Source organism: Perca flavescens, chromosome 23 (genome assembly GCF_004354835.1).
Source record: "Perca flavescens isolate YP-PL-M2 chromosome 23, PFLA_1.0, whole genome shotgun sequence".
In the NCBI taxonomy this organism is placed as follows: Eukaryota; Metazoa; Chordata; class Actinopteri; order Perciformes; family Percidae; genus Perca; species Perca flavescens.
Window position 1 is genome coordinate 13,220,812 of NC_041353.1, and position 19,347 is coordinate 13,240,158.

General features: G+C 38.8%; 1 protein-coding gene across 1 annotated transcript in view; it reads left to right on the top strand.

The window, feature by feature from the left end:
- Positions 1-19,347, top strand: part of adipor2 (adiponectin receptor 2) — a 30,056-nt gene that overhangs the window by 721 nt on the left and 9,988 nt on the right. Inside the window, exon 2 of the mRNA XM_028571101.1 lies at positions 13,741-14,004. Coding sequence (XP_028426902.1) covers positions 13,930-14,004 — 75 coding nt within the window. The 5' untranslated portion in view covers positions 13,741-13,929. The remainder of the gene's footprint in view (positions 1-13,740; positions 14,005-19,347) is intronic.

A 19,347-nucleotide genomic window follows, 5' to 3' on the forward strand; every position in this document is an offset into this window, starting at 1 on the left:
TCTTGCTTGATCGCCAGTGTTGACTCCTCTGTACTCTGTGTCGGAGTTTAGAGCATTGGTTAGCATGGCTCAATTTGCTGCTATGTTTGCGCACTTCAGCGTATTTGAGGGAGCCTGTATTATCTTATAAACCGCAAGATGCAATTAGCTGCTGGAAATGCTGATTAATGTAATCGCTTGTCAGTCCTGGTTTGACTCAGCTTGGTTCCTGTTCTTTTGAAATGCATGTTTTGATATCTAGCTTCTTGCTTTGTTGTATTTTTATGTCTTGTGAAATCAGAAATAAATTGCTGTAAATCATTTAAACCCGAGTAGCCAACAGGCATTTTTTTGTAACAAATTGTCATGACCTTTCAGATCAAGACGATACTGCTTTCTGTAGAACCCTTTAGACTATGCCGTAATTACATCATAAACAAATGATGTTCCTATGTAAAACAGTATAAGTTAATTTCCTGTTGAATTGAAGACTGATATCTATCTATATCTACTAGATCTGAACCCAATCCGTCTGCTTTATGTATGTCTGTGGAGATTTAATACATATTTCATACAGTAAACCTTAGGGTTTTTGTTATTGAGTTTTGCTGAACAGTTGCTCGAAGAAGAAGCTAACATTTTCATTCTTAACCATCCAATATTTACTATTTTGCCATATAAATTTGATGCTTTCTACAATATTGGAATCTCAGCAGCAATAGTCAAAATGTATTTGATGAGTGACTCTAGAGATTTTTTGCTACTTAATATTTATTTTTACTTGTACTGAATGTACTGTATGCCCATCCCATTTCAGTGTTCTTCTGATTGTTTGGTTTTCCACAAAGCATGATGTCATCTCATAAATATTTCATGGGCTGGGTAGCTGATAGCCTAACTTTATATACAATAACCCTCCCAGCCATTCCCTAGCATGAGATTAGCACATGGATATTTCATAGAACAGTGTCTTAGCTGGTATTTGTGTTGAAACCTATTTGCATTTTTAATTAGTGCCTTCTTGAGCAGTTTGACCCTTTGGGGTTTCCCAGTGTCATTATTTCCCAGTGCAGGTTTGCAACTATGCAACTTAACAGCACTGGAAACTTAAAAGAAGGAACCAAGAAACTTAAAACTGTGATCTGTAAATATAAATACACACACCTGTCAAGGCTGTTATTCTCAAGTTGCACTTATGCATGTCAATGTACTTCTGTATCAAAACCCACATAGGGATACAAAGCACAATAGTACCACAGTAAGTTTACCACCTGGAGTTCATTTATCTATATCTATATCTTTATACCAGGACATTTGCAGTCATGTCCTGTTGGAATATATTGATTTTCAATTATACAAAGAATTAATTCAGAACTTCCATTGCTTGAGCTGATGTATGCACCAAGTCTCACCCTGCTCAACATGGTTATTTATTGAACAATACGTCATGTTTTTTACTGGAAGTACAACTCAAGAGAATTCAATGTAAAATGAAGTCTTTGACAGTGTGCCAGTTAGAAGAGTAGCTAAACATAGCTTCTAAGAATAGTAGAGAACTGTCAGTGCAAAATGTATTGATCATAAGAAAGGGTAGCTGCCTCTCTTTTAATTTCATATTCTTCTTCTATTCTCTGTGAGCGTTTTCTTCTTCCCTGACAACTCAAAACAGGGCTGTGTGTGTAGTGTAAAAAACTAAAATAACAAAATGCACCTTTCTTTTAAATACTTTATTGTTATGTTGTTGCTTATACGTGAACATGTACAAACATAACACTCGCAGCTAAATAAGCCTGTTACTAGTTAATTACTTTGTCCGTAGGCACGATAAGCATATAACACCCTAAACACTGCTGAGCGTAAACAGCATTAACAGCTTTTCTACACGCATGTTGCTTTGTAAATATATGTTAGTAAATTTGTGAGGCAGACCTGGGCGTGTGTGGATTAACTATTATTATCAAGTTCATCCAGAGCATGTCATACAGGATGTCCAGCCTTTATCCACACCCCAACAATAAGAATTCTTGCTCCGAAAACAAAGCAGTGATTGCGCTCAAAAATACTTTTAATAAATACAGGAAATAACCTGGGAGAGATGGGAGCACTTCTTTCTTCTGGAACCATCAGGTCTTTTTTTTATTTTTTTTTTATTTGTTGGTGAACATGGTTTGGCTCGTGCCATTGTCAATAAATGCCATTTGATTTTTATATATATATAAATAACCGTTTGTGTGTGTATGTTTGGTTAGAGTTTGGGAAAGTATTTGACAGAGCACTGTTTAAAATGTGTGACAGAATGTTACACAGGTTGTGTGTTTGTCTTGAGAAGGGCACATGAATGTCACCTAACATGTGACCATGCTTGTGTGTGTAATCTGTAATGGTATTTTGCTCTTGTCTTCTGATGAATTTATGAATATCTTCTTAGGGATATCTTGTTGTGGGGACATGTAGTTTTAGCCTGTTACATAATTATGGAATTTAATTATTGTAAAATATTACCACTTTACATATCTGCGTGTGTGTGTGTGTATACTTGGTAGTATCTGTGCTACGTGGCTGCCTGTTTGTGTATACTGTAAATGAGAGAACAATGGTGTGTGTGGTTGTGTGTTTGTTTTGTGTGGTTCACTTCACACTGGTTCTCTTTGTTTATCTCTCCATCATAAGACTGCTGCACTACACTAACTCACTGTTGTAGCAGGACTGAGTGGTTACCAGAGGATACACACTTATACAGATAACCTGGAAATGACATGTTATTGTTATAAAATTTTAGATTATGTAAGGTTACATTCTTGATCATGTTTTGTTTTTTAATAGTCAGTTGGTTAATGTGGATTAAAAAGGCAACTAAAATAGAATAGAACATGCCAAACTGGCCTGCAAATACTCGGAAGTTGTATAGCCCCTTTCACACCGCAAACCTGAAATTATCTACAGTTACCCGGCAGAGCTGTATGTACGAACGCAAATGTCTGAATCAGTTGGATTGGACATCAAATGGTGTTTGCCCTGCCAGTTCCCTAGTACAAGTCTGTGTAATCTCCGATTGAGCTGAATGTGTGAGATTTCACAACAAGCGAGTGGGCATGTTGATGGCATTTCTTTTGGCTTGCGCAAAACCGGAAGAAAACAAACATCCAAGGGTGAAGAAGAAGGGCGATTTACACAAAAGACGTCAACTAAAATGTCTAACTGGACAGACAACGAGATTTGGGAACTTCTGTTGGTAAGGGCCGACTCTGAAATCGTCAGTCAAATTCAATGAACGGCAAGAGACTCGGTTGTTTATCACAAAATTATGAACCGTCTCCGTGATGCGGTGTATTCTGTGTCATCTCCTGCCTCCTGCACGCTCTACCCAGCACCACCCCTCGTCTAAAGAGTATTTCCCGTAAGTGAGAACGCGTTTGAGACGGAAAATCTCCTGTGCGCTACATGGGAGAAAGGGAAACCTGGGACAAAGCCAGGACCTGATTCATCGGACATTGTCTGGAGTTCATATGTTAAAACGGACAATTCATTTTCTTATGAACAAACCCCACCCATGTGAAGCTGCAAGAAGGTTAAAGCAAACACTTGTAATTAATTATTTGCACTGACTAGCTTTGAGGTGTAGCTGCATGGAGAAAGAAAAATCAAAGGTGTGTTTTCAGTAATATCATGGTAGGGTGGGTGTGTACAGTATGTGTGTGGTTATGTTTAAGTGCAGTGTGATTACATAGTCGCAGTGAACAGTAAAAGCAGTCATGTGGTCTCCAACAGCAGGTTTAAATCATTGTAAAGCTGCCCCAAATACAAAGGGAGGCCTATTCACCACCCATTTGCCATAGGAACACACGCAGCATAAAGTACTGTAAAGTGAACTGCACCACCAAATGAAGACTAATGCAAGGTTTTTGATTGTGATTTCCAGCTCTGCAAAATAGTTAATGAACAGCAGGCCACTTTAGTTAAAAAAAATAGTAACAATTTACCATCCAAAAGGTCTTGTTTTTTAGTTACGGTCCAGTTTTTTTCACCAAATTTAAAATTTGATATTCAGCATTCAGTACTAAACTCATAATTATCTAATTCTCTCTCCGCAAGCCGAAAAGGTTTGATGTTATTTCACTTCAGGGGCTGATAATGTACTGGTTTAGTTGCTTTGTGGGGACAAAGACAAAATGAGTAAAAGTAAGTTATTGACGTCAATTAGTTTTTTCTCCTTGCGTAAGCAAGATCAGGGGCTTAAGATATTGACAAGTTAACAAAAAAAGAGTCTTCACCAACACTTTCGACATTCCTAAATTGATTAAAATACTCCTACACACCCAACTACTACCATCCCACACTCACCTTGACTTTTCAGATATTGATCTTTATATATATATATATATATATATATATATATATATATATATATATATATAAATAAATTGTTTTTTAAATTACATTTATATCTGCATTTATGTCAAAACCTAGAGACTTTTAAACATCAGAATGTCATTTATTAAATGTATATGTGTCAAAATTACATATAAACCTCTTTTTATATTCTATTTTGCCCGGAAATGATTCCAACACGCTTGCGTGTCGTGTGAAAAATAGGCGTCGGTGCTATTTCTAGCATGCATGCGTTTTTGGCGCGGCACAGGCCGCGCCTGAGACATGTGTGTCACACAGACATTGTGCAAGCTCTAACCTGTTAACATGGGAGCTGAAATAAAAATGGACACGCCACGCAGCTGACACGCTAACGCCACGCAGGCAGTGTGCAGGAGCACCTAAGCGTCTATGCTGTTGACTGAGCATTGGTTATTCAAGTCAGTCAACGTGGCTTCTTTAAATTACACAGTGACGTCTGGTTAAAATTGAAGTAAACGTGTTAGATGCTCAATAAGCCTAGCTGTTGCCTTCTGTCTGTCTATCAGGTTGTGAAATCACTTGCTAAGAAAAAAAACTGTGATGAGTAAAGAAAAGATACATATTAGTGTAAACCTGTTCTGACAGATTTTGAGCTGATAGGCCCGTGTAACCTGTTTTAACATACTCTGTCTCCTGTTGACTGTTCTGGCTGTCTGTCTAACCTGAAAAATCAGGTGGGATGTCATGGAAAAGCTCATTGTCACGCCCACGTTTAGGTGGGGTGGGGGTTCTGTTTTTCTATAGAATTAATGAATGAATATCTGAATCCCGAATACCTACTCGACGAACGGATATTTTAACAGTTGAATATTCGGGGCCAGCCCTAGTCTGTTTTGATGTTTTGATGTCTGTTATTAACTCCATATAAGCCTAGATCCTGTCATTGCTACTATCACTATGCGTGCGTGGAAATAATGACATAGCAGGCCACAGGCCATCTCTGACTCAGAGAGTGAGCACACATTCTAGGGAAAAGGGCATATTGCTTTACAGCCACTAACATTTTCAACACAAGAACAAGAAGCCAATACTAAAAGAATTTGAACAGGGATTTTGTAACATTGCTGTGGAAGTGAATACACTTCCTTTACTGTGTCAAATGTTATTTGAGCAATTTAGTTAAACCTCAAGAAGTGTGGTTATTATAATGTGCACTAAATAGAAAAATTAAAAAATGTAAGAGGAATAGGTTTTACTTGAAATACTAGATCTCTTTAATGAGACTCCTGTTACAGCCGACGGTGTGTATTTGACTGGTTGTTGTTATTGTTTGAACTTGTTGGCCTTTCCATCACACTTGTCTTTAATAAAGCACTAATTAAAAGCCTCCTTAGCATCCAAGAGCTGCTAGTTAATAGGTACGTAACTAGTTAAAATCCTCCAGTGAATACTCTATGGTTGTGAAACATTTACACAGCATTTTGTACTATACTGTTTGACCTTTGTCCTACATTTGTTTGACGCTAAATGAAAGTAAAGGAAAACTGCTTTCCTTCAAACAGCCTATAACTGGATTTGTCATTATACGTCACATGTCTGAAAACCAGACGATGCTGCAGAGCAGGTTTATTGGGTCGTATCTTCTGTCATCCTTTAACATTTTTTTCGTGCATCTCACCTTCTCTTTGTCCTTTTAGTTAGCAGTATTGCTTTCAGTAATGCTTTCACCGACTTCTGTCCACTGCCTTTGTCTGCAGTGAACTTCCCCATAAAACATGTTTTCTCTCCCTTGGCTCCCTAAACTAAATGCCTCATATTCAGGCAGCATTCACCATCATTTAGGTCACCTACTGAAGCCCCCCTCCCCCTCTTTCTCTATTATATATTACACTTCTTTATATACAGAAAGTGATATATGGGATTTTATTATACAAACTGTCACATCACAGCCATGACAGATGGGCCCTTAATGTAGATCCAAAGTATAAGATCCAGAAATGGGTACTTCTGCTTCTTTATAATTCACTTCCACTTTTTTTACAGCAGCTACTCAGCTTCACCACTCACTCTTTTCCTTGAGGAGAAAGAAAACAAGAACAAATCATTTTCCATTGACATTTCTTTTCAGTTTTAAGTCGTCGCTATTTTTTTTTCTCTCTTTTCTTTTTTTCTTCATCGGAGTTCCCGCTGGGATTGTCTGTCGGTTGCCAGGATTGATTTTTGGAGCCACCTGGTCACAGCTCTACAGTTCTCCATGACTGACTCCACACTACTGAAGTGAAGTCAGCAGTCTTCTGCGTGCGTGCATGCGTGTGCCTGCGTTTACGAGAGAGACAACTAGAAAGATGGTGACAATGAGCATGAGGCAATGCTGCAGCACATGCTCATGCCTGTGTGGAATAATGCGCATGAATAAATGACCTTGTGTGTAGACTGTTAGCATGCTGATCATAGCATGTTAATATATTTGTAATTAACATTAATCTCCATGTGCAGTTTAGGATTAAAATTAAAGGTTGCTAATAATTACAGGTGTTGTATAAACTGAAGTCTAGACTCGATGTTGCAAGATAAAAGATCACAGGATGATTGAAAGTTAAAAGATTAAGAAAATAAAAAATTCTCCATGTAATTATACATCATTACCATTTATACCAGCTCAAATGTTTACATTATTGACTGGTTTACCCAACGTAAAGATGGCTTGCATTGGCCATGAATGTGTTAAAGGAAAAATTAAACATTTTGGGAGATCATTTTGTTCTTTCTTACCGAGGACAGCAGAGTGGACTTGTGGTGAGAGAGATTGTTTATTGATCAAGGGTCACATCATTGACATCAATATTTAAAGATCAATATTGTCCTTTGTGTCACGACAAAATTGCTACGGTTTTTAAAATTGCCAATTCACAACATGCCATCACAGACGGCAAGACATGTATAGTTTTGTCAGCTGAATAACACACACCCACAGTATTGCTGGTATGGACCTTTGGGCCAAATCAATAGCATCCATGGTTATTGGACAATAATGTTTATTTAAGACATTACTGTTGTAGCATCAGAGCTGGTTTATAGCTGTCAAGAGAATAAAATATTTTAAAAAAAATGGAAAGAGGAACTTAGTGAGTGTACTGAAAGACTATATTGCTGACAGCACACAACCAAAAAGTGACATTGTGAGTGAGGAGAGAGAATGGATAAATCCCATTCTTGATCCAGGTTTACCCAGAAGATCACCAGTCTGGTTCCCTCAGGCTGCTCTACTGTTTTTATCCTCTATGCCAGTACACTTCCTGGGGTTAAAGTGTCACTCTGGGGCAGTTTGATAGGATTCTCTGAGTTGCTATAACTTTCAGAAAAACAGCAGATGGTAAACTTGTCTGCGTGATTGGTTTGTTTCATGGAGGTTGAGTGTGGAAAATAATTGAATCTCATACAGCGACTTTAATAGGGAAAAAATAAGGGTGTATGTATACACGACATTCACAATGCTTTTTATGAACCCAAAATTGTGATCATACAGCTACGCTGAGCGAAACATCTAGATGAGTTATTTAGCATCCTGTTGTCGACAGACATTCTGTGTCAGCTGTTCTCTCTGCACAGAAACTTTTAAGCCCCATTTGGTATGTGTGTGTAAATCAATTCTCTTCTCTTTTTTCATGGCCAGTCTTTTTTTGATCATCTCAATATGGGGTCAGTCTGTTCTTTTCTGCCTGTTTTGCTACTGTGGGGTTGGTTCTTGTAGGCCATGAGCGTGTGTATGTGTGTGCGGTTGTGATTTTTGTGTTTTTGACATAGAGAATTCTTATCCAGTACAGTTTCCTCTAATGACCACCACACCACATGTTTTGGCTATCTGGCCTCCATCAGGGTGGTGTCTGAGGTTGTTTCCGGTTTTTGTAAACAATCTTTTGAGTTAGCTAAGTGGTGGATGTTTATGGTTAAGGTCAACCATAATTGGCTTTGCTATTAGTTAGGATTATCTGCGAATATTAAGAGATGGAAGACATCTAAGCATATATTACGTTTTGAAAAATGAATTTAAATTTTTTTATTAAAACATGGATATTCAACCTTTTTTACCAATTTGATGGGTCAACATTAAAAGATTTTTACTAATGAATATTCTAAAAAGATGGTTGTAATATTTTATGTTTTGCAGTTATGTTTCTCTTGTAAATTTCTGTATCCACAAGAGTACATGTGGTCGTTTGTAAGAAGTATTTTTATTTAAGAGGGGATCATGTTGTTTTAGTATTTATGGTGATCTAGAAGTCCGATGAAAGCAAAATAGTCGAAAATATTTGGTGAGGTGAATGAAGCATGGTGTAGTGGACAAGATTTGTGCGACATGTTTTTACATTTTGATGCTCACACTAGTCTGCACCTCAATATGTGAACTTTTTAAAGATAGAAATGGCAAAGACATAGCTGTGAAACTGTAGGAAGATGGCCATACTCTCTCTCTCTCTGTGTATGTGTGTACAGATACGTACAGAGTGAGATGGTCACATGTGGCCATCCACGCAAGTCTCTTCAATGGTTTTTTTCTTGTTCCACTGCTTCCAGACTCTTATCATACCAACACAGAACCAAACTTCTCAGATTTTTCAATTGTCAGGAGAGCTGTTTGTTCTTGTGTGGCAATCAGGCCACAAGACTGTTATCTTGGGAATTGATTACAGCTGCAAAAAACCCCATCAAAAGTAGTTTATTCCTCTTTTTCCCTAGTTAATAAGGGCCCGGCATGAAATCTCACTTTTCATCATGAAAGAAAATGAGGGTGCAGTTACTCAAAAAGAGCTTCAATGTAATTTAAAAAAAAATAGTCGATTAGGGAGAAAGAGGACGGAGGAAAAGGGGAGAGATTGATTGGACAATCTCTGAGTGTAGAAGTGTTTGATTTCGATTAGGGAACTTGCCCACTGGCCAGCCATCTCAGTTCAGCTCAAATAGTCTTTAATCTCTTCGCAGGATCTTGACTGTTGGTCGATGTCATTGGGTCATGGAACTTTCTGTTTTCCTGTAGCTCTTTTAATAATTTTTTATAAATAAATAATATATTATTTTTTTTTGTTCTTTCACCACCACCAGCTGTGGTTTGATGTTTCTTCGCTAGAATAATTATCGTTCACTGGAAAAACATCATGTGTATGCACTCACTTACAACACACCTATTTTCTGTAAAAAGCTGCTCCAGATAGATAGATAGATAGATCCTTTTATTAATCCTTTGCAGGAAATTATAGTGTCACAGCAGCTTCAAGACAGACATAACCCCACGCATTTACTCAAATATATCCATACCAATAAGTTAAAATACAAAAATATAAATGAAGGAAAGTTATTTTTGTGCATTATAGAGTGGTGGGGCAGCTGGTATGAAGGACTTCCTATACCGCTCCGACTTGCACATTGGTGCCATCAGTCTTTGACTGAAGGTGCTGCTGTTTATCACCTTCAGGAGGTGGAGTGGGTGTGCAGGGTTGGTCAGTATTGATCCTAGTTTATTTAATGTTCTGGCCCCTGCCACCTGCTGGACCGTCTCTAGTTCAGCCCCGACCACCGAGCCAGCCTTCTTGATGAGCTTGTCCACTCTGTTTCTATAAGCTGTGCGGACGCTGTCTCCCCAACAGGCCACAGCAAAAAACAGAGCACTGGCCACCACTGTGTGATAGACACTGCAGAGCAAGGGTTGGCAGATATTAAATGACCTTAGCCTCCTTAAAAAATAGTCTGCTTTGCCCCTTACAGTACACCGCCTTCATATGGCTCTTCCAGTCCAGCTTGCTGTCAAGCTGCACACCAAGGTACCTGTGGTTGGCCACCAACTCCACCTCAGTGCCCCTGATGGTGATTGGTGTTGGTTGGATCCTCCTCCTCCTGCAGGCGTACATACTGTGGTCTGAGGGACAGATAATCCAAACCCCACAGGACCAGTGATGGATCCACTTTCATCTTTCCCATCTTCTCCCCTAACAGTCAAAGCTGAATGGTATTAAAGGCGCTTGAAAAGTCAAAAAATGTAATCCGCACAGATGCATTCCATTATCGTCCGTTGGACAGTCTGGCGAGGTCAGTGACTCGAATCTGTTTGGTGTGTCCCGTGCCATCGTCAGTCTGGGGGTTGTCTGCGTTCATTTTGGCCGACCTGCCATGTTCAGTCGCCGGCAGGGCAGTCAGGACTCACCTGGAAATGGCGAGCGGAATGAGGGGACTAGAGTCTCTCAAAATCTGACGAAAATCTTTTAAACTGACTTTGTTGAGCTGAAATGAAGACAGATTCAGCAACTGCACGGCCTATTTCTCGCTTAAAATGTTTTCAGAAACATGTTTCAGTGACCTATTTTAGTACAATATGAGATCGTATTCTGAACGAGCCGCCATGACAGTCTGGTTTGAATTTCCGGAGAAAACAAACCCATGTGACGCGTTCGTCCAATCAGCTGCCGGTTTTCATTTCTTGGGCAACATTACAGATTAGCGCCACCTGCTGTTATAGAGATGTATTACGTCTCGTCTCCTCTTGTCTTTTTGGTCTGTTCTGTGGCAGTTTTTTGGACCTCGGGGACGCGACTGATCATATCGACGGGGTTTTCTGTCAACGGTTGGCCGTCGGCTATATGTGTCTACACCATTAGTTTTGGGACCGCTTAGGGTTGTAGGGCCATTTAAATTATCATTATAGAATATTTATGAGTTTGGCTCTTATACATTGTCCTTATACAGTATTTGTGGGTATATTATTTATATACCTTGTCCTGCAAAGTCAGTTTCATGTCCACACAGGTGACTACATATGAAAATACACTGTATCCTCTCTGTTTCAGCCTTCCACTCACATTAAGCCAGCATTTTGCACATCCAAAAATGGTGTTTTTTTTCAAAACAGATTTGATGCTGGCTTGTGTCAAACTATAATCTAGATGGAAGAACAAAGCTATTTCAAACTGATGCTTTATGCATGGTGAGACAGTCAGGTGCCGAGTAGGAGTAATGCAAAGAAGCCAACTTTCTGTCACCTTCGACTATCTAGGCTCTATGATTTAATATGATCCAGTACAGCAGGAGAGGTGCAAAAGCAATCACTTGTGGTTACTTGTGCTTTCATTCTAAGCAAGATAAGAACTTTAACATTTGGTTAATGAAAGCGATATAGTTTATGTGCAGTTAAATATTTTGTAGCACTGTGTTACCTTGTCCTTTACTTTAGATCCATTGCAGCTCTTTTGCTCTCTACATGCTTTCATCACCCTATTACAAATTATGTCTTTAGCAGTCTGTATGTGTGTATGTTTACAAGTAAGTGTACAAGTGTGTGGTGTGTATGTGCATGCCTTTGCATGCATGCTAATGTATGTTTGTGGTAGCACAGGGAGATGGTTTAAATGAAGTGGTCTAGTGCTTGGGGGCATGTTCACATTGACTTGGCCCCTCTGGAGTGCTGTGCCACAGAGAACAAACAGATCTCAGCAGTGTAAGACATGCTGATATAAATGTGCAGCTGCAGTTGTCATCATTTACGGTACATTAAGCATATTCAAGCTTCGGCTGTGCAAGTGAGTGTTTGGAAACAAGCTGCTGTAAAAACATGCAGATATAAAATGGGTTTAGGTCAGGTACACATGTCCTCACATGTCCTCACCAATAACGTGTGTGTGTGTGTGTGTGTGTGTGTGTGTGTGTGTGTGTGAGAGAGTGTGTGTGTGAGTGTGTGAGAGAGTGTGTGCGTTTATAGCTGTATAGTTGCTGTGTTGCAACCAATCAACTCTATCAGAGAGTAACATATCATATAACAGGTGCTGGATAAGATTTAATGTTGGGATTACCTGGATGTGTGACGGCTAGATGAAAATAAGGGGACACGCCAAATCTCTAAATGAGCCGCAGCTGAGCCGTGACTGATTGAACCGTGCTTATAGTTAGATAAAGTTCTGTGAAAAAAATACTAAGAACCAAGCAATCCTTCTGAACAGGCATGCACTCCAAACGGGCACTGCACTAGTTAATTTTAAATTAAGTGATATTGTTACATTTCCCTGTAAAGCAGAATACAAACTGTGAAGTGGTTAGAGAACGATGAAGAAAAAAAGGGAATACTCAACTCTTAAATTCTCAACATTAAACACATCTACTTCCTGTGTGTGAGTCACTTGTTCCTGTCTTGCACAGCTTGTCGCTAAGCAACTCACAATGACAGCAAGTTGGCAGCTCCTAATTGGCTGCCAGTGTCAGTAGATCTATTATTTTAATGCCTTGATACCACGGGTAACTTTTTGAAGTAACAGAGATAAAGCAAAACAACCAACATCATCTTATCTTTAATGCAGACCGGCTTTGAGTGAACTGTAGTGCTGTGCAGACAGCGATACATCTGCAGGATTGTTTGTCTTCTAAGAGGATTGAGCTTCAACCTTTTAACTATTAGATTATGCCTCCACTATCATATTTGTAGGCCTGTTCAGACCTGACATTAACATGCATCTTGGGTGATCTGATCACAAGTATTTCAGTTCACACCTGGAATTAGAATCCACATGGGTCTCTCGCAAAAAAGAAACAGCTTATCCTGTCCCTAACGGATTTCTTGGCTTTTCTGGAAGCATTCTTTTTTTATTTATTTTTAAGATAATTTTTTGGGGCTTTTCCCTTTATTCAATAGTGACAGTGGATAGACAGGAAAGCGGGAGAGAGAGGGGATGACACGCAGCAAAGGGCCGCAGGTCGAACCCGGGCCGCTGCAAAGGCCTCAGCCTATATGGGGCGCACGCTCTTACTAGGTGAGCTAGAGGCCGGCCCTTCTGGAAGCATTCATGAGGTGTAGGATTTAATGTTGGCATTGCTGCCATACTGGACTGTAACCACCCCCTATCAGCTTTTTTGAAATCTCATAAATCGCCCAGTTGCAATATGAATCTTCCAGCTACTGTTTGATTTCCCAAATGGAAATAAGACAGCGTGTTTCGTTTCTACTCCATTTACGAGAATCCATTTTGACTGTTGTTTACTGTTGTCACATTTTAATATGATACCGGGGTGTCAGTCTGGCCCAAATAGAAGACTTCCTAATGCTTTGACTGTGATATATATATATATATATATATATTATAATCCAAATAACTGTGTATAATTGCTCAGGTTTAAAGCCATGTTTGACATTTATTAGTTATATTATAGGCTTGCATTTTTTATTGTTTAGGAAACTGCAACACAGTATTATCTTATTACTTTAATAACTTTAATAACTTTAAAAACTATGGTGTTTTGACTGTTACAGTGTCTGGATTTTTTTTGTTTAGTTTGTTAGTTGGATTTGAGGTTAAACTAAAACATGGATACTAAAGTTTTATTTTTTGTTATTCTCTTTCTTGCTCTGTTTCTACCTATCTCATTTCTGCCATAAAGTTCCGAGTGAAGATCCAAAGACTGGATTTAGTCATCTTCATCTATTAAATCTTCTGTCTGTGGAGGCCAGTCCAGCGTTTCAAGCTGGACAGAGGAGAGACGAGTGGGGCCGAGGGCCCAGCCTTCGTGCTGCGACACAGAACTTCAAACCTCATTGAACATGCAACAGATAGCACGCCTACATATCCCATGAGTCCCCAGGAGAGAGCAGACACGCCCATCTCAGGTTCTCCAAGCACCGCACAGTGCCCCTCACACAATGCGGTGAGTATCCAACACACACACACACACACACACACACACACACACACACACACACACACACACACACACACACATATGCTGTCATCTGGTTGGTCAGTGCCATGTGGCACGATATGGGTCGACTGGTCACATAGTAAAACTATCTCACTAAAACACACACCCTCACATACATGAATAATTGAATAGATGTTGTTAGCAGGGAAGTACAATATTCTGTAAATGATGCTGACCAGCAAAGTCTTTCAGTATAATAACAGAAGCATAAACATCTACTGGAGTTTTCCCCAAATTAAAATCTGAATCAACACATCTTGACAGTTGCATTATTGGGGAATTGATTTAGCTTTTCTCCTTTTAGTGTAGTATATTTGCAAAGCAACCTGTGATACACATGTAGTACCAGTCTGCTGCCTTTGTTTGTGTACGTGATATGTTTTCCCTTTGAAGACCTAATATGTTTCCACAGATCAAAAAGTAGATTGAACACATGAGTAATTTAACATTAGAAGATAATATTATCTCACTTTGAAAAGAAGCGTTTTAAAGTTAAGAACAGATTTAGATTTAAAGTTGGTTCAGGAAGGTTTTGGGACAACATGCCAGTCTTTGGTGGGTGAATTATCCTTAGAGCCTTGAGCGTTGAGACAGGAAGTATGTGAAACATAGTGCAAGATGCAAGAGTTATAAAGGGACACATTATTACACTTCCAGTTAACAGCAATTAAATGTCAAGCAGAAATAATGTACTCATGACTACCCTGAAAACAAGCATTACAACTTGATTATATTAAAGTACATACAGTAAAAAGAGCAGTAAAAGTTATGTCATTAACAGAGGAGAAGACAAGCTCAGTCTACCAACAGTGTACAGATAAAAGTTAAAAACTAACACAAACTTTGTAGACATTCTACTACTATAACCGAGCACCATAACAAGAGCATCCGGGTGTTGAGTGCCTTGCTCAGGGGTACCTCAGAAATAGTTGCTGAAGGAGAATCGAGCATTTTGCGATCAGCTTCTTAGGTTTTACCAGCAGGTTACAGCAGGTAATACATATATATGTATGTATATGTATATGTATATATATATATATATATATGTATATATATATATATATATATATATATATATATATATATATATATATATATATATATATCTGTTGTTCAGTGTGAAAGACTATTCGTATACAGCCATTGAGCTGAAACACAATAGTTCACGTGAGTGTATTGTGTCTGCTCGTGTGTGTCCTTTTTACCTGCTGTAACACAACACGGACACCTGAGAGGACACTATGGGCCCCTTGCCCCATTCAGCGAGGACAGGCTGTCTTAACACCCCACAGGCCGCCCTTTGAATCTTTCAGCATTTTTGGTAGGTGTTAGTATGCGTCTAGAAATGTTTATGTGCGTGTGTGGTTGGGGTTGGCATCCCACATCCTGTTTGCCACCAGATTGGATGGGATGTCTCTAGGTATCTTATTTTGGCAGTTTGAGCTTTGTTTTTTGTCTAAACATTTTTATTTTAAAAGCTACAGGGATTTCTTCTTTGAAAAATTAACTATTAATCTTTCAAATGTCCTGTTTTTCAGACCCTTTTGAACTTGTCCCCATGATATTTTATCGAAACAATAGCCGTAACTGCCAACAATCACATCCTAATATTTGATATGGGAATCTGGTGCTCAGGATTGTTTCAGACTGTTGCACTCAAAACGTGTCATAGTGATGCCTCTAAAACTAACACTCTAAAACACTATTCAGTTTATATCTGCATTGGAGATCTATAAATGCCAAACTTTCAATGTCGATAACGTTCAATCAAGTGTCTTTTATTGATTAGTTTAATTAAATTTAGGTCATTAAGACTTGAAGGAATTTTAGATGGCATGAGATTTAGGCAAGTCAGTTTCAGTTGAAAGTTTGTGCTAATAAAACTAATGACAATTAGATTGTTCAGGAGAGTTTAATGTCAGAGTTAAGTAATGCAATAGGCCGATAAGATGAAGGCTCAGTCTCATCCCTACCCTCCTTTAATATTAGTGAGATATTAGCATCATACAATGTGTCAGGAAATTGTTTAGTTTCAAGAGAATGAGTGAACATCCTCAGTAAAAGGGGATACAGCTTTCCAGAATACTTTTTATATAATTAAATGCCGAAACTATCTGGCCCCGCCACCTTGCCGTTAGGAAAAGATTTTATAGAATCAACAATCTCTGGAATGGTAATCTCAGAGTTTAAAGCCTCACAGGCAGCATCACTCAATTTAGGAAGACTCAAATCTCTCAACCAATTAGAAACATCCCCTTTTGCTCTTGATGTATATAATTGTTCATAATATTCTCTAAAGCAATCATTTATACCTTTAGGATCCACAAGCATGTCCCCTACTTTTGGTTTTATTTTGTGTATGGCTTTATTTGCTTGTAGACCCCTCAGCTGTCGAGCCAGCAATTTATGGGGCTTATCCCCCAACTCAAAATATTCTTATCCTCAACAATTGATCCCATACCTGTCCAGACAAAATAGTATTGTATTCATACTTTAATTTAAGAATATTCTGTAAAGTAGAGGGGCTAGAGGAAACTATATGAGGGTTCCAATTGAGATAATTCCCCTTCTATTTCTGTAAGGCGTCTACGTTTGGCTCGTCTGGCCGTGGACTCAAAAGAGATAATATGACCCCTAATCACAGCCTTAAAAGATTCCCATAAAGTGGAGTCAGGGACTTCAGAATTATCATTAATATAGAAAATCCAAGATTTTTTCAGAAATAAATTGGCAAAACTCATACATCAGAAAGAAGAGAGGGATGAAAACGCCAACAATGTGGCTTAGTCTTAAGGCCAAGATCAAGAACTACTGAAGTCGGAGAATGGTCAGAAATTAAAATGTTGTGATAGTCTGAGGAGATCACGTTTGAAATAAGGTTTGAGTCAAGTAAAAAATAATCTATTCTAGAATAAGACTTATGCCTTTGTGAAAAAAAAGAATAGTCTCTACCAGTGGGGTGTATCAGTCTCCATATATCAACTAGATTCATAGAGGAGATAAGGTTATTTAAAACTATGGAGGCAGAAGGTAACTGGCTTATTTGGGCTGACCTGTCCAAAACATTATCAAGCACGCAGTTAAAATCACCACCTATAATAACGTGTGAATCAGTAAAATCAGACAGTAAATTAAATATTTTAGTAAAGAAAGTAGGGTCATCAAAGGTAGGCCCATATACATTAAGAAGTGTAACATGAAATGGATAAATGTAACCAGTTACGGTACCAAAATATATCGACCGTTTGGATCACTCAAAGTAGAAACATGCCTAAAAGGAACTGTCTTACGGATTAAAATTGCAACTCCTCTTGCCTTGCTAGAGAACGTGGACTGAAAGATATGACCAACCCAGCCACATTTAAGCATTTTCTCTCTCATAGGCCTAATATGGGTCTCCTGCAAGTACATCACATCAGCGGATAGAGACTTCAAATGTGAAAACACTTTAGCTCGCTTGACCACATGACCCATGCCACGCACGTTTCAGCTGGTAAAAGTGATGCCGCTGCCCCCTGAAGATAAACTAGGATTCATTAAAAAAGTTGAAAATAAACAATGTACAAGCCTGGCGCCCTTTCAAAACAATTATTGGTGACAAGAAAAAAAAAAGAAAACAGAAAAGAAAAGAAGAAAACACAACTCACGGAAGAAGAACACTACCCCCCCCACCCCCGTCCCACTTTCCCAAACAAAGTGAGAATACGCATCCCAAAAACTGTAATCTCGCTTTTTTTTAAAGGAGTTTTACCAGAGAGTGAGTAGACTACTCTGTTGTTTACGCAATACAGAGACAACAGATGCTTCTCTGTAAACGTGCACCTTAAACTATGAAACACACTCGGCACATACCGTACACTCAGCTGTGGAATTTTATTACACAGTACACACAATAAACAGTGAACAAATACCAGTGAACAATTCTTGAGATTTTGGACCTTTGAGGCCTCTGAACATCCTCTCTTTGTGCCAATGTTTTTTTTTTATTGCTTTCATGCATCAACGCCCAGCCTCAGATGGATCTGACATCCAGTTTGACTTCCTCTTATTGTACTCGTCATCAAAGTTATTCTAGCATTTATGTTATCGTAATGCGTTAAACCCTCTGACATTGTAGGGAGATTGCAGTGATTGTCATTGTTTTTGGGGAATAAACTGACATGAGAGTGGTATCAATCTTTTTTTTATCTCAGTCCAGGCAAGAAAGCGAATAATCATATTTCCCCAAAATGTTGACATAGTCATTAAAATATCTTAAGCAATTTTAGTTTTTAACAGATTTCCTCTCTCTAATCCAGGCCTTTGTTCTTTGTCTAGATGTAATGAATGAAATCAATAAGGGATAGTTTAGAAGTAGTTTGACACCATACACAAACAAGCCGACTTCAAAAATCCCTCGGAAAGCAACTAAGATCACACGTTGCGTTGGCTTTTAAAATCTCCCAGCACTGCAGGAGATACCTAGCCCCAGTTTGGCATCCATTCTCCTTACCAATCACACAAGAAAAAAGAAAAAACAACTTTGAAGTGGCTTTATAAAAATGAAGATCTATGATTTAAGCCCTCCAACTGTGAACAGTTTGATAAAAATCAGTTGTTTTGTTGCAATTTTTCATGCCCTCCTTTAGGTCATCATGGACAAGAACAGAGAGAACAGTTTGTATTGTGGCAGCCTGAGCACACTGTCTGTTTTTTAGGGTCGGGCATGCGTGTTTGTTTTGTAACACTCTGTTTTTGAAGGTCTTGGCGTCTTTTCCAAATTGGTCCTGAGAGAGAATTGTGCATGTGCAAGTCACATGTTGAATCTCTCGGTCTCTCCTGTGCAGGGGTTACGCTGTACAAGGGTGAGCTCTTTCCTCTTTGGTCTGTTATAAGTTTAGATTCTTCTGTCTATTCCACAGAGTTTCAGCTGTATTCTTGTTGGCTGGCAGCTGTTTCCTGGATCCCAGCCTATACCAAACTGTCAGCATGTGACTTTGTTTAATTCTAAAGCGTCCAGTGTTTCACTGGAAGATGGAAGATCTTTCCTTAAATGTCTCTCCTCCCTCACTTCCTTCTCAAACTTGTTATCCACCAGTTGAATGTAGAGCTTAGCAAAAACTAATTAGAGCGGAGGATTCCTCACCAAACAAAGGCTGGTCAGGTGTGTGTGCATGGGAATAATAGTCATTAGTCAAACAAAAGTCATTAGCCAGGTCTACGTACAGAATGGTTAATGAGTCTGAGGGGAGCTGGATATATGTTCTTTAAGTGTGTGTGTGTGTGTGTGTGTGTGTGTGTGTGTGTGTG